Here is a 16,626-nt window from a genome sequence, read left to right as displayed (position 1 = left end):
CTTTCCCAGAACCAGACAAAACTAAGAAACTAAAAAGAATATTACAAGATCTATAGACTGTAAACTTATAACTGTGGTCTTCATGTCTCATAATAGAACACAGAGCAGGTTGTTGCCCATAACGACCACCCTGATTGGTTGCTATGGGTAACAGAGTGATACACGGGAGCGCCATGTAGGGAAGGAATGCGCCCCCTACTGTACGGCGGATCGGGGGAGGTGATCCTGTGATCAGAGGATTCCCCGCAGCCCCCATTGTAGAGTGTGATCCCCGCCCCCTCCTCTATGTGCAACAGGCGGACAAGATACAGAAAGGAGGAAGGCGGCGGCCGGTATACCGGACAGAACGTGCGGACAGATCCCAGGTATACCGGACAGACAGAGCGGACAGATCCCAAGTATACCGGACAGAACGTGCGGACAGATCCCAGGTATACCGGACAGACAGAGCGGACAGATCCCAAGTATACCGGACAGAACGTGCGGACAGATCCCAGGTATACCGGACAGACAGAGCGGACAGATCCCAAGTATACCGGACAGAACGTGCGGACAGATCCCAGGTATACCGGACAGACAGAGCGGACAGATCCCAAGTATACCGGACAGACAGAGCGGACAGATCCCAGGTATACCGGACAGACAGAGCGGACAGATCCCAGGTATACCGGACAGACAGAGCGGACAGATCCCAGGTATACCGGACAGAACGTGCGGACAGATCCCAGGTATACCGGACAGACAGAGCGGACAGATCCCAGGTATACCGGACAGAACGTGCGGACAGATCCCAGGTATACCGGACAGACAGAGCGGACAGATCCCAAGTATACCGGACAGACAGAGCGGACAGATCCCAGGTATACCGGACAGACAGAGCGGACAGATCCCAAGTATACCGGACAGACAGAGCGGACAGATCCCAGGTATACCGGACAGACAGAGCGGACAGATCCCAGGTATACCGGACAGAACGTGCGGACAGATCCCAGGTATACCGGACAGACAGAGCGGACAGATCCCAGGTATACCGGACAGACAGAGCGGACAGATCCCCGGTATACCGGACAGACAGAGCGGACAGATCCCAGGTATACCGGACAGACAGAGCGGACAGATCCCAAGTATACCGGACAGACAGAGCGGACAGATCCCAGGTATACCGGACAGACAGAGCGGACAGATCCCAAGTATACCGGACAGACAGAGCGGACAGATCCCAGGTATACCGGACAGACAGAGCGGACAGATCCCAAGTATACCGGACAGACAGAGCGGACAGATCCCAGGTATACCGGACAGACAGAGCGGACAGATCCCAGGTATACCGGACAGACAGAGCGGACAGATCCCAGGTATACCGGACAGACAGAGCGGACAGATCCCAGGTATACCGGACAGACAGAGCGGACAGATCCCAGGTATACCGGACAGACAGAGCGGACAGATCCCAGGTATACCGGACAGACAGAGCGGACAGATCCCAGGTATACCGGACAGAACTTGCGGAGACTGGGACCTGATCGGCGCCGAGATTGTACAGAAACCAGGATCTGATCACCTACATACAGCCCTCCCGATCTGATCACCTACATACAGCCCTCCCGATCTGATCACCTACATACAGCCCTCCCGATCTGATCACCCCCGATCTGCTCCCGGGATTGTACCATCTACCAGGATCCATCACACGATGATCACAATGTTCGGTGAGTACCCGGTGTATCCTCTATACATAGTCCAGGTGGAGGCAGAAGGATCCAATACTGCAGAGAATGATCACAGGATGGACGGGAGAAATTAGGAGGGAACCGAAACTTTGTATCTTTGATGGAATAAATGTAACATGTATTTTTTCGTTACCCCGGAGTACTACAGTTTACTTTATGTGGCTATCTATCTATCTATCTATCTATCTATCTATCTATCTCATATCTATCTATCTATCTATCTCATATCTATCTATCTCATATCTATCTATCTCATATCTATCTATCTATCTATCTATCTCATATCTATCTATCTCATATCTATCTATCTCATATCTATCTCATATCTATCTATCTATATCATATCTATCTCATATCTATCTATCTATCTATCTATCTATCTCATATCTATCTATCTATCTATCTATCTATCTCATATCTATCTATCTCATATCTATCTATCTCATATCTATCTATCTATCTATCTCATATCTATCTATCTCATATCTATCTATCTCATATCTATCTATTTATCTCTCATATCTATCTATCTCATATCTATCTATCTATCTATCTCATATCTATCTATCTATCTCATATCTATCTATCTATCTCATATCTATCTATTTATCTCTCATATCTATCTATCTATCTCATATCTATCTATCTATCTATCTATCTCATATCTATCTATCTCATATCTATCTATCTCATATCTATCTATCTCATATCTATCTCATATCTATCTCATATCTATCTATCTATCTCATATCTATCTATCTATCTATCTCATATCTATCTATCTCATATCTATCTATCTATCTCATATCTATCTATCTCATATCTATCTATCAATCTATCTATCTATCTTTCTCATATCTATCTATCTATCTATCTCCTATCTATCTATCTATCTATCTATCTATCTACCTCATATCTATCTATCTATCTCATATCTATCTATCTATCTATCTATCTCATATCTATCTATCTATCAATCTATCTAACTATCTATCTATCTTTCTCATATCTATCTATCTCATATCTATCTATCAATCTATCTCATATCTATCTATCTCATATCTATCTATCTCATATCTATCTATCTCATATCTATCTCATATCTATCTATCTATCTATCTCATATCTATCTATCTAATCTCTATCTATCTCATATCTATCTATTTATCTCATATCTATCTATCTATCTATCTCATATCTATCTATCTATCTCATATCTATCTATCTGTCTCATATCTATCTATCTCATATCTATCTATCTCATATCTATCTATCTCATATCTATCTATCTATCTCATATCTATCTGTCTATCTCATATCTATCTGTCTATCTCATATCTATCTATCTCATATATATCTATCTATCTCATATCTATCTATCTCATATCTATCTATCTATCTCATATCTATCTATCTATCTCATATCTATCTATCTATCTATCCCATATCTATCTATCTATCTAGCTCATATCTATCTATCTCATATCTATCTATCTTACATCGATCTATCTCATATCTATCTATCTATCTCATATCTATCTATCTCATATCTATCTCATATCTATCTATCTCATACCTATCTCATATCTATCTATCTATCTATCTCATATCTATCTATCTATCTCATATCTATCTATCTATCTATCTACCTATCTCATATCTATCTATCTATCTCATATCTATCTATCAATCAATCTATCTTTCTCATATCTATCTATCTATCTCCTATCTATCTATCTATATATCTATCTACCTCATATCTATCTATCTCATATCTATCTCATATCTATCTATCTATCTCATATCTATCTATCAATCTATCTATCTATCTATCTTTCTCATATCTATCTATCTATCTCATATCTATCTATCAATCTATCTCATATCTATCTATCTCATATCTATCTATCTCATATCTATCTCATATCTATCTATCTCATATCTATCTATCTATCTATCTATCTATCTATCTCATATCTATCTATCTCATATCTATCGATTTATCTCATATATATCTATCTATCTATCTATCTCATATCTATCTATCTATCTATCTTTCTCATATCTATATATCTATCTATCTCATATCTATCTATCTCATATCTATCTATCTATCCCATATCTATCTATCTATCTATCTATCTAGCTCATATCTATCTATCTGTCTCATATCTATCTATCTCATATCTATCTATCTCATATCTATCTATCTATCTATCTATCTATCTCATATCTATCTGTCTATCTCATGTATATCTATCTATCTCATATCTATCTATCTTATATCGATCTATCTCATATCTATCTATCTATCTCTTATCTATCTATCTCATATCTATCGATATCATATCTATCTCATATCTATCTATCTCATATCTATCTATCTCATATCTATCTATCTATCTATCTATCTCATATCTATCTATCTATCTATCTCATATCTATCTATCTATCTCATATCTATCTATCTATCTATCTCATATCTATCTATCTCATATCTATCTATCTATCTACCTCATATCTTTTTATCTATCTCATATCTATCTCATATCTATCTATCTATCTATCTCATATCTATCTATCTATCTATCTCATATCTATCTATCTATCTATCTCATATCTATCTATCTCATATCTATCTATCTACCTCATATCTTTTTATCTATCTCATATCTATCTCATATCTATCTATCTCATATCTATCTATCAATCTATCTATCTATCTTTCTCATATCTATCTATCTCATATCTATCTATCTATCTATCTCATATCTATCTATCTATCTCATATCTATCTATCTACCTCATATCTATCTCATATCTATCTATCTATCTCATATCTATCTATCTATCTATCTCATATCTACCTGGTCAGGTGTTCTCTCTGTATCTCATGGTCCCGGTGATTCGCTCGGCCACCATCGATCATGCCTCCACCTTTGGGCGTAGTTAACCCCTTCATACTTGTGCAGAGTCACGTTGAGGTGCGCCGGTGACCCCCTCCCGCTGTGGCAGGAAGCCGCACTCCCTACATTTCTTATACAATATCCAAGAACAACACGGTGTGTTTTCCCTCGTCGGGAGCCCAAGGTGTCTTGCTAGGATTTGTGCTGCGCTCTGGAATTCTTGTTTTCCTCCTCAGTCTTGGAAGAGAAGTTTGTGGTCTTTGGCTCTGGATCCATTTTCTTTCATTGCAGCCACCCACATCTTAAGAATGGTCCGACCCTCCCGAGGACACACGGGGTCAGGGCTGGGTACTGGTGACCTTGTGCCACGTAAAGGGAAGCATTAGATCAGTGGTCTCAAACCGGGGCCCTCCAGATGTTGCAAAACTTCAACTCCCAGCATGCCCGGACAGCCAACGGCTGTCCGGGCATGCTGGGAGTTGAAGTTTTGCAACATCTGGAGGGCCACAGTTCGAGACCACTTTTACCCCTATGCAGATGGTTTGGCCCATCGGTGGTCCAGAAGCATAAACACACACTAGATGTTTTGGTAGATTTGTTGCAGATTTTGTTGTCACCATTGATTCCAATTGGCGACATCCACAACAAAATTTCGGCATCGTGAATCATTGTTGGCTGTCCGGGCATGCTGGGAGTTGTAGTTGTGCAACAGGTGGAGGCTCCCTGGTTGGGAAGCAGTGCCATAGAGTTTTTGGCAGGTGAACCACATGAATGGCATCAATTGGTACTAAGGGGCCCAAAGTGTGCCAAATTAAAGGGGTACTCCACTGGAAATTTTTTTTTAAATCAACCGGTACCAGAAAGTTAAGCAGATTTGTAAATTACTTCTATTAAAAAAATCTTAATCCTTCCAGTACTTATCAGCTGCTGTTATGATCCACAGGAAGTTCTTTTCACATTTCACTGTGGTCAGACTGAAAAGAAATTCAAAATGAAAAGAACTTCCTGTGGATCATACAGCAGCTGATAAGTACTGGAAGGATAAAGATTTTATCTATTTTTAATAGAAGTGATTTACAAATCTGTTTAACTTTCTGGCACCAGTTGATTTAAAAGAAAATGTTTTCCAGGGGAGCACCCCTCTAATGTCCCCCACCCCATTATACCACCACCAGCCTGAACCGCTGATACAAGGCAGGATGGACAACATGTTTACGCCAAATTCTGACCCTACCATCTGAATGTCGCAGCTGGAATCGAGACTCATCAGACCAGACAACGTTCTTCCAGTCCTTGACCTTTGTGAGTTGTAGCCTAGGTTTCTAAGCTAACAGGCGTGGTCCTTTGCTACTGTAGCCCAGCTGCTTTAAGGTTGGATGTGTTGTGCAATCAGAGATGGTATTCTGAATACCTTGTTTGTGACAAGTGGTTATTAAAGGGGTAGTCCAGTGGTGAAAAACGTATCCCCTATTCTAAGGATAACTTTCAGATTGCGGGGGGGCTTCCGACAGCTCAGGCCCCCTGGCGATCTCTCTGTACACGCCCCCTCAATACAACTCTATGGCAGGGCCGAAGATTGCCGAAGGCAGTGCTCCAGTTCTGCCATAGAGTTGTATTGGGGGGCGTGTAAGCCGCCGACGCTTCGTGCGGTGCTCAACATGCCCCCTTCCCACGGGCTGTCGGGGCCCCGTACAGTAGATCGCGGGGGGCCCCTACGGTCGGACCCCCCCCCCCCCCCGCGATCTGAAACTTATCCCCTATCCTTATGATAGGGGATACGTTTTTAACCACTGGATATCTCCTTTAAGTTACTATTGACTTCCTGTCATCTCGAACCAGTCTGCCCATTCTCTTCTGACACCAACAAGGCATTTTTGTCCCAGTACTGCCGCTTACTGGATATTCTCTCTGTTTTGGACCTTTCTTTGTAAACCCTAGAGATGGTTGTGCGTGATCATCCCAGTAGATCAGCAGTTTTTGAAATACTCAGACCAGCCCATCTGGCACCAACAACCATGGCACGTTCACAGTCACTTAAAGGAGATCTCCGTTGAAAATTAACTTATCCTTCGGATAGGGGATAGCTAGGGGAGAGCGTGATACAGCCGGAATGTGCTCCATTCATTCCTATTGGATTGCCCATAAGACCCGAGTACAGCCCTCGGGCATCATTGGCGCTCCCGTAGGAATGAATAGAGTGTGTGCCGCCTACCGGTTAACAACACGTGCTCCTCACTGAGAGTGTCAGGGTCCTGTCCCGATGATCCCGGGGTGGCCTCACCGGTCAGACCCGCACGATCAGCTACTATTCCCCAGTTAAGTTACTTTTCCCCAAAGTACCCCTTTAAATTTAGTTTCTTCCCCATTCTGATGTTTGGTTTTAACTTTATCAAGTTGTCTTGACCATGTCTACATGCCTAAATACATTGAGTTGCTGTCATGTGATTGGCTGATTAACTATGTATTTACTATATATTGTTTGTGTGTGTATATTTGTATCTTTGTATGTAAAGTTATGGCTGTAAATGTTGGCACCCCTGAAAGTATTTCTCACAGAAAAGGATTGCAGTAACACATGTTTTACTATACACATGTTTATTCCCTTTGTGTGTATTGGAACTATACCAAAAAAGGGAGGGAAAAAGCAAATTGGACATAATGTCACCAAACTCCAAAAATGGGCTGAACAAAATGATTGGCACCCTTTCACAATTGTGGAAAAATAAGATTGTTTCAAGCATGTAATGCTCCTTTAAACTCACCTGGGGCAAGTAACAGGTGTGGGCAATATAAAAATCACACCTGAAAGCAGATAAAAAGGAGAGAAGTTCACTTAGTCTTTGCATTGTGTGTCTGTGTGTGCCATACTAAGCACGGACAACATAAAGAGGAGAAGAGAACTGTCTGAGGACTTGAGAACCAAAATTGTGGAAAAATATCAACAATCTCAAGGTTACAAGTCCAACTCCAGAGATCTAGATTTGCCTTTGTCCACAGTGCGCAACATTATCAAGAAGTTTACAGTTCATGGCACTGTAGCTAATCTCCCTGGGCGTGGACGGAAGAGAAAATTTTTTGAAAGGCGTTAACGCAGGATAGTCTGGATGGTGGATAAGCAGCCCCAAACAAGTTCCAAAGATATTCAAGCTGTCCTGCAGACTCAGGGAGCATCAGTGTCAGCGCAAACTATCCGTCAACATTTAAATGAAATGAAATGCTATGGCAGGAGACCCAGGAGGACCCAACTGCTGACACAGACATAAAAAGCAACACTACATTTTGCCAAAATGAACTTGAGTAAGCCAAAATCCTTCTGGGAAAACGTTTTGTGGACAGATGAGACCAAGATAGAGCTTTTTGGTAAAGTACATCATTCTACTGTTTACCGAAAACGGAATGAGGCCTACAAAGAAAAGGACACAGTACCTACAGCGAAATATGGTGGAGGTTCAATAATATTTTGGGGTTGTTTTGCTGCCTCTGGCACTGGGGGCCTTGAATGTGTACAAGGCATTGTTACGCCGAGCGCTCCGGGTCCCCGCTCCTCCCCGGAGCGCTCGCTACACTCTCCTCACTGCAGCGCTCCGGTCAGATCCACTGACCCGGGGCGCTGCGATTCCGCTTCCAGCCGGGATGCGATTCGCGATGCGGGTAGCGCCCGCTCGCGATGCGCACCCCGGCTCCCGTACCTGACTCGCTCTCCGTCGGTCCTGTCCCGGCGCGCGCGGCCCCGCTCCCTAGGGCGCGCGCGCCGGGTCTTTGCGATTTAAAGGGCCACTGCGCCGCTGATTGGCGCAGTGGTTCCAATCAGTGTGTTCACCTGTGCACTCCCTATGTATACCTCACTTCCCCTGCACTCCCTTGCCGGATCTTGTTGCCATTGTGCCAGTGAAAGCGTTTCCTTGTGTGTTCCTAGCCTGTGTTCCAGACCTCCTGCCGTTGCCCCTGACTACGATCCTTGCTGCCTGCCCCGACCTTCTGCTACGTCCGACCTTGCTTCTGTCTACTCCCTTGTACCGCGCCTATCTTCAGCAGCCAGAGAGGTTGAGCCGTTGCTAGTGGATACGACCTGGTCACTACCGCCGCAGCAAGACCATCCCGCTTTGCGGCGGGCTCTGGTGAAAACCAGTAGTGACTTAGAACCGATCCACTAGCACGGTCCACGCCAATCCCTCTCTGGCACAGAGGATCCACTACCTGCCAGCCGGCATCGTGACAGGCATCATGAAATCTGAGGATTACCAACGGATTTTGGGTCGCACTGTACAGCCCAGTGTCAGAAAGCTGGGTTTGCATCTGAGATCTTGGATCTTCCAGCAGGACAATGACCCCAAACATACATCAAAAAGCCCCCAGAAATGGATGGCAACAAAGCGCTGGAGAGTTCTGAAGTGGCAACAATGAGTCCAGATCTAAATCCCATTGATCACCTGTGGAGAGATCTTAAAATTGCTGTTGGGAAAAGGCGACTTCCAATAAGAGATCTGGAGGAGCTTGCAAAGGAAGAGTGGTCCAACATTCCGGCTGAGAGGTGTAAGAAGCTTATTGATGGTTATGGAAGCCACTGATTTCAGTTATTTTTTTCCAAAGGGTGTGCAACCAAATATTAAGTTAAGGGTGCCAATAATTTTGTCCAGACCATTTTTGGAGTTTGGTGACATTATGTCCAATTTGCTTATATTTCCTCCCTTTTTGGTTTAGTTCCAATATACACAAAGGAATAAACATGTGTATAACAAAACATGTGTTACTGCAATCCTTTTCTGTGAGAAATACTTCATTTTCTAGAAACATTTCAGGGGCACCAACATTTACGGCCATGACTGTATAGAGTATCCCAGAATGCCTGGCGTGTAGTCTCCATTGTGGTGGTGCAGTGAGTCACATGTATTGCGGTTGTATATGTTGGAGATGCGGCTCCGCGGTCCTCGTCTTGTCTCAGTGTATGTACACGGGGTCTTGGCTGCGGAGTTCGTGACATTGCTCAATAACCAGAGAACACGCTGTATATCTGCTCTCTCAGAACGCCTAGACCAAAACCCAATGACATCAGCCGGGAAGCAGCCAAGAACATATTCTGTCGCCACAATCCCAAAATGCTTTCAGCGGGGGCGCATGATATCACCCGGGTGGCAGCCCGCCACATCCAGAACTGATAAGATCCTCACATTCCTTTATTACATCCTAAATACTGCAAGGAAAGTGCTGAGTGGACTGTTTATAGGGAGTCATAGAGGACAGTGGGGTGAGATAGGACTAAGGTAGGGATCAGGGACTGGGACTGAGGTGACGATCATGGACCATGGCTAAGGTGGCGATCAGGGATTATGACTAAAGTGGTGATCAGGGACTAGAGCTAAGCGGACTTACATAGCATCTGTATTATAGCTTGTATGGCAGTTCATTGAATGCAACTATAGACTACAGAGTTTGCTGCTATATCAGTGGTTTACAAACTTTGGCCCTCCAGATGTTGCAAAACTACAACTCCCAGTTTTATGAACCTGGACTAAGGTTGGGATCATGAACTAGGACTAAGGTGGTGATCTGGAACTAGGACTAAGGGAGTGATCACGGACAAGGATTTAGGTGTTAAAAAGGGACTAGGTCTTAGGTGGCGATTGGGGACTAGAACTAAGGTGGGTCATGGGGACTAATACTACCTTAGTCATAGTTCCTGATCCCCACCTTAGCCCTTCTACATAATCCCTACCTTAGTCCTAGTCTTTGATTGCCACCTTAGTCTTAGTCCCTGATCCCCACCTTAGTCCTAGTCCCTGATCCCCATCTCAGTCCTAGTCCCTGATCGCCATCTCAGTCCTAGTCCCTGATCCCCATCTCAGTCCTAGTCCCTGATCCCCATCTCAGTCCTAGTCCCTGATCGCCACCTTAGTCGTAGTCTTTGATTGCTACCTTAGTCCTAGTCCCTGATTCCTACTTTAGGATTGGGAATTAGCACTAAAGTGGGGACCAAGGATAGGACTAAGGTGGGGATTGAGGAATAGGACTAAGGTGGGGATTGAGGAATAGGACTAAGGTGGGGATTGAGGAATAGGACTAAGGTGGGGATTGGGGACTAGGACTGAGGTGGGAATTGGGGACTGGGACTAAGGTCGGTAGGGACTAGGACTGAGGTGGAGATTGTTGGAACCAGTCTTTCCATCCTTTTCACCCTACCATATGACAGTAGATCTTGCAACCTCCAGATGTTGTAAAACTACAACTCCCAGCATAACATGAGAGCAGCAGGCTCTTGGGCCATGCTGGGAATTGTAGTACACTCAGAGTCCCAAGTTGGAGTGAAGCGGTCCCCGGGGTTCTGTACAGGACCCAGCTGTATAGGGTGACACATCATATAGGCAGCTGTAGGTGTTGGTGTCGCTCCATTGTCTGGGAGGGAACATCTGCTCTGGATCAGTGTAAAAATGTAAACAGGGATTGAATGTAAAGCATCTGCAGATATACAGAACACTCACGCATTTCCCTACCCACCGCAGATCAGCGCCTGGGGGCTCATTACTAGTTGACCATATCCCAGGATGCACTGGGGGAAGGTCTGCAGCTACAGTGAGGGGTCAGGACTTCAAAGCTTCCTAGGACTCCGCTCCTGCTGTGTTATTGTGGATCGGAAAAGTACTTTACATTTACTAAGAAGCGTAGAAAAAATACCCCTTCAGGGCAGTTTAGATGGTGGTTATATGGGCACGGCAGGGTTAGGGTGGTTTAGATGGTGGTTATATGGGCACGGCAGAGTTAGGGTGGTTTAGATGGTGGTTATATGGGCACGACAGGGTTAGGGTGGTTTAGATGGTGGTTATATGGGTACGACAGGGTTAGGGTGGTTTAGATGGTGGTTATATGGGCACGGCAGGGTTAGGGTGGTTTGGATGGTTGTTATATGGGCACGGCAGGGTTAGGGTGGTTTAGATGGTGGTTATATGGGCACGGCAGGGTTAGGGTGGTTTAGATGGTGGTTATATGGGCACGGCAGGGTTAGGGTGGTTTAGATGGTGGTTATATGGGCACGGCAGGGTTAGGGTGGTTTAGATGGTGGTTATATGGGCACGACAGGGTTAGGGTGGTTTAGATGGTGGTTATATGGGCACGGCAGGGTTAGGGTGGTTTAGATGGTGGTTATATGGGCACGTCAGGGTTAGGGTGGTTTAGATGGTGGTTATATGGGCACGGCAGAGTTAGGGTGGTTTAGATGGTGGTTATATGGGCACGACAGGGTTAGGGTGGTTTAGATGGTGGTTATATGGGTACGACAGGGTTAGGGTGGTTTAGATGGTGGTTATATGGGCACGGCAGGGTTAGGGTGGTTTGGATGGTGGTTATATGGGCACGGCAGGGTTAGGGTGGTTTAGATGGTGGTTATATGGGCACGGCAGGGTTAGGGTGGTTTAGATGGTGGTTATATGGGCACGGCAGGGTTAGGGTGGTTTAGATGGTGGTTATATGGGCACGGCAGGGTTAGGGTGGTTTAGATGGTGGTTATATGGGCACGACAGGGTTAGGGTGGATTAGATGGTGGTTATATGGGCACGGCAGGGTTAGGGTGGTTTAGATGGTGGTTATATGGGCACGTCAGGGTTAGGGTGGTTTAGATGGTGGTTATATGGGCACGGCAGAGTTAGGGTGGTTTAGATGGTGGTTATATGGGCACGACAGGGTTAGGGTGGTTTAGATGGTGGTTATATGGGTACGACAGGGTTAGGGTGGTTTAGATGGTGGTTATATGGGCACGGCAGGGTTAGGGTGGTTTGGATGGTGGTTATATGGGCACGGCAGGGTTAGGGTGGTTTAGATGGTGGTTATATGGGCACGGCAGGGTTAGGGTGGGAGAATCCGCAATCTGGGGTTCTGCTGAAGCGGACTTGGATCACATAGTATCTGTATTGTAGCTTATATGGCGGTACATTGAATCCCTGCAACTACAGACTACAGAGCCACAGTCTGTTTGCCGCTATATTTCAGTGGTGTCCAAGCTGTTGACCTCCAGATGTTGCAAAACTACAACTCTCAGCATGCCCGGACAGCAAACGGCTGTCCGTGCATGCTGAGAGTTGTAGTTTTGAAACAACTGGATGGCCACAAGCTGGACAACTAAGATCTATTTTCATACAATAGGATGTATTATAATGTACACAGGCGGAAAATATGGGTTTGGGGTCCCACCTTAGTCCTAGTCCCTGATCCCCACCTTACTCCTAGACCCTGATCCCCACTTTAGTCCTAGTCCCTGATCCTCACCTTACTCCTAGATCCTGATCCCCACTTTATTCCTAGTCCCTGATCCCCAATTTATTCCTAATCCCTGATCCCCACTTTAGTCCTAGTCCCTAATCCCCACCTTAGTCCTGGTCCCTAATCCCCATCTTGGTCCTAGTCCCTGATCCCCAATTTAGTCCTAGTCCTTGATTCTTATTTTAGGCCTAGTCTCCGAGGTCCAGGTTAGTCCTAGTCCCTGATCCCCACTTTAGTCCTAGTCCCTAATCCCCACTTTAGTCCTTGTTCCCAAAAGCCACTTTAGTCCTAGTCCCTAATCCCCATCTTGGTCCTAGTCCCCAATCCCCACTTTAGTTTCCTCGTCCTTGATCCCTTACCTTAGGCCTAGTCCCCGATCCTCAGGTTAGTCCTAGTCCCTGATCCCCACTTTAGTCCTAGTCCCTAACACCCACTTTAGTTCTTGTTCCCAAAACCCACTTTAGTCCTAGTCCCTAATCCCCATCTTGGTCCTAGTCCCCAATCCCCACTTTAGTTTCCTAGTCCTTGATCCCTTACCTTAGGCCTAGTCCCCGATCCTCATGTTAGTCCTAGTCCCTGATCCCCACTTTAGTCCTAGTCCCTAATCCCCACCTTAGTCCTCGTTCCCAAAACCCACTTTAGTCCTAGTCCCTGATCCCCACTTTAGTCCTAGTCCCTAATCCCCACTTTAGTCCTTGTTCCCAAAACCCACTTTAGTCCTAGTCCCTAATCCCCATCTTGGTCCTAGTCCCCAATCCCCACTTTAGTTTCCTAGTCCTTGATCCCTTACCTTAGGCCTAGTCCCCGATCCTCATGTTAGTCCTAGTCCCTGATCCCCACTTTAGTCCTAGTCCCTAATCCCCACCTTAGTCCTCGTTCCCAAAACCCACTTTAGTCCTAGTCCCTAATCCCCATCTTGGTCCTATTCCCCAATCCCCACTTTAGTCTCCTAGTCCTTGATTCTTACCTTAGGCCTAGTCCCCGATCCCCAGGTTAGTCCTAGTTCCTGGTCCCTGTGAGAGGCAGTATCAGGAGATCAGGTCAGAGGGACAGGTTGTGGATGGCTTTGTACATCATGGTGAAGAGTTTACACTGAATTTGTTGGGCAACAGGTAACCATCGAAGGGGTTGGCAAAGGGGAGAGGCAGAGGAGCGAGGGGAGAGGTGGATTAGTCGGGCAGTTGAGGATGAACATCTGCTGCAGGGGGGGAGTCAGGTGACCCCCATACACTTTAGATGGTTGGTTCGTCTTGTCGGAAAACGGCTGATTTGGTTACCATTAATCTAATATATATTACCGAGTTTAGGTTACGTTCATTCGATGGATTAAACCCTGACTCATATTTGTGAGCTTCGGATTTCTCATGTGGGAGGAACTGAGTCTTAGATGGGTCGGATTGCAGAAGACGAGCGCCGATCTCAGAATTTGGCGCTAATTTGTTATGTCTTCACAAGAGGCGATCAATGGTGCGGCCCTTTAAATGAACCGTTATCGTTCGCATATCCCCTGTTTACACCGAGCAATATGTGGCTGATAGCCAGGATTATATTGGCCGTACAAAAGACGCGATCAGACGATAAATGAGCGTTGGAAGCCATTATTCTTTGGAACGCTGATTGGCCAAATAATCCGCCCGTGTAATACGGCCTTTACTATTTGCTCCTATTCTTAGAGCTTTGTCCTATAATGATGGTCCCTATAATCTGTGCTGATCTATATCTCTCCAATTGGCAGTAAACATTGGGTGGGGGTCATTGTCTGCCCCCTCCCCCCCTCGCACTGATGAGATTTACAACAATCCCTGATCCACACGACAGTTCCTCTGTATACAAAGGGTCCGGCCTGCGCCCTCCCCATTATTTGGAGAAGGGCTTTGTGAGTGTGAGGAGCATCAGATAAGTCTGTTGTCATAGCCCGGGCCTTGGTTATTCTGGAGATCAGCGGTGGGGCCTTTGTTATTCTGGAGATCAGCGGTGGTCACTTAGATAAACACCGGGGGCCGTCCAGTCCGAGCTCTGGTTACAGTAACGAGATCCTTGTTTTTATTAGGAAATGGTCAGAGTCATGGATTAGTCACGGGAACTCTGAAATGCTCCATGTCCAACATTTACTTTCTAGACCAGTGTTTCCCAACCAGGGTGCCTCCAGCTGTGGCATAACTACAACTCCCAACTTACAACTTAAAGGGGTACTCCAGATGAAAAAAAAATGTTTTCAGATCAACTGGTGGCAGAAAGATATACAGATTTATAAATTACTTCTATGTAACAATCTTAATCCTTCCAGTACTTATCAGCTGCTGTATGCTCCAGAGGAAGTTGTGTAGTTCTTTCCAGTCTGACCAAAGTGCTCTCTGCTGCCACCTCTGTCTGTGTCAGGAACTGTCTTTGACCTTTTTCATGCTCGGTGACCTTTTTCAGTGGTCAGTCTACAAGGAGTGGGGGGGGGGGCTGATCTGTAAGCAACAGCTGTTGTGTATACCTCTTATATATACTGGTGTCTGCTTCTACTCTAATCCTGTCTGTGATGATAAAGAGGAGACTGATGGAAAATGATCTGTATTGAATAGTAAGCCTCAGCCTTAGTTAAGTCCCCTTCACATATGTCCGTCGTCAGGTGGCGTTTCCTTCTGGCGCTATAGAAAAAGCATTGTAGAGAAACTGATGATAAAACTGATCCTATTCATTTGAATGGGACAGTTGACAATTATCTGACATCTCAATTTGGACGCGGGATGTTTGGTTGGACACGCGGGATGGTTGGACACGCGGGATGGTTGGAACGCATCTTGCTGCGTTCCCCTCTGTGTTGTTCAGAAATAATGGACGCCGGATGCTAAACAACCACGTTGTCATCAGTTGCGTTGAGTTTTAGGCTGGCTTCTCCTAGCCGGATCCCAGACATATGTGAACCCAGCCTTATAAGCCTAGTGGCCAGAATAGAAACTGCAAGATTTCAGGATTTAATATATAAATATAAAATGGAAAATGAAAAAAAAAAATAACAAAAAATTATTTAAAAAATATGGTTAAAATAAAAACTTGAAATAACTTGATTTAAACAATAGGGGGTAATTTATTCACACTTTTTTCTTTTTCCATTGGGCGGATCACTAGTGTGCGCCCAGTGCAGCTGGTTGGAGATTATCATGAAGCCTGCGACTAAGGGTGCGCTAATGTGACGCGCACTTGTAAGTCAGCGTGGGGCGGCTATCTGCACCTGGTCCTGATTGGAGTGGCCGTTGTGCAAAACTGTGCGACTATTGCCAAAGTCGCACATCATAGATAAGTGTGTAAACTGTTTGCCTTGCCAACCATGGTCAAACCCCACCCATAATTCCCCCTGGTAAGTCACATTATAAAAGCCCTTCACTTACATCATTGTCACCGCCCTGTGTACATGGGGAGATGTGTGGCTCATCAACCATGATTTTTAGGGCCCATAAAGGTGTAATTCACTATTTTAAAACATCCCCCAGGGGCCCCGTCCCTCCCTGTGCATGGAGCGGTGTGTTGGCAATGGGAGCGCCGAAGATACAGTGCTTGGGTATATCCAGGACTCTCATAGACAGTCCATAGAGCTCTTGCCGACACACTGCTCAATGTATCGGTAGTGATGGGGCTCTGTTATTGAGATCATGGAAGTCGGGAAGGTCACAGAGGTCGGATCCCCTTTTCCTGTTTACATGTTGGGAAGCCAAAACTAGGCTGGATCCGCGCAGACCGAGGGTACAAGCCCTTAC

At 45.3% G+C, this 16,626-nt stretch overlaps 1 protein-coding gene across 1 annotated transcript in view; it reads left to right on the top strand.

The window, feature by feature from the left end:
• Nucleotides 1-1,364: 1,364 nt before the first annotated feature.
• The window catches only part of LPAR2 (lysophosphatidic acid receptor 2), a 68,633-nt gene continuing 53,371 nt past the window's right edge, over nt 1,365-16,626 (top strand). Inside the window, exon 1 of the mRNA XM_056570692.1 lies at nt 1,365-1,709. Within this exon, the coding sequence (XP_056426667.1) occupies nt 1,694-1,709 (16 nt within the window). The 5' untranslated portion in view covers nt 1,365-1,693. The remainder of the gene's footprint in view (nt 1,710-16,626) is intronic.

The sequence above is a fragment of the Hyla sarda genome, chromosome 4 (genome assembly GCF_029499605.1).
Source record: "Hyla sarda isolate aHylSar1 chromosome 4, aHylSar1.hap1, whole genome shotgun sequence".
Lineage (NCBI taxonomy): Eukaryota > Metazoa > Chordata > Amphibia > Anura > Hylidae > Hyla > Hyla sarda.
The sequence above is the reverse complement of the archived record's forward strand: the minus strand, read 5'-3'. Positions and strand labels throughout refer to the sequence as shown.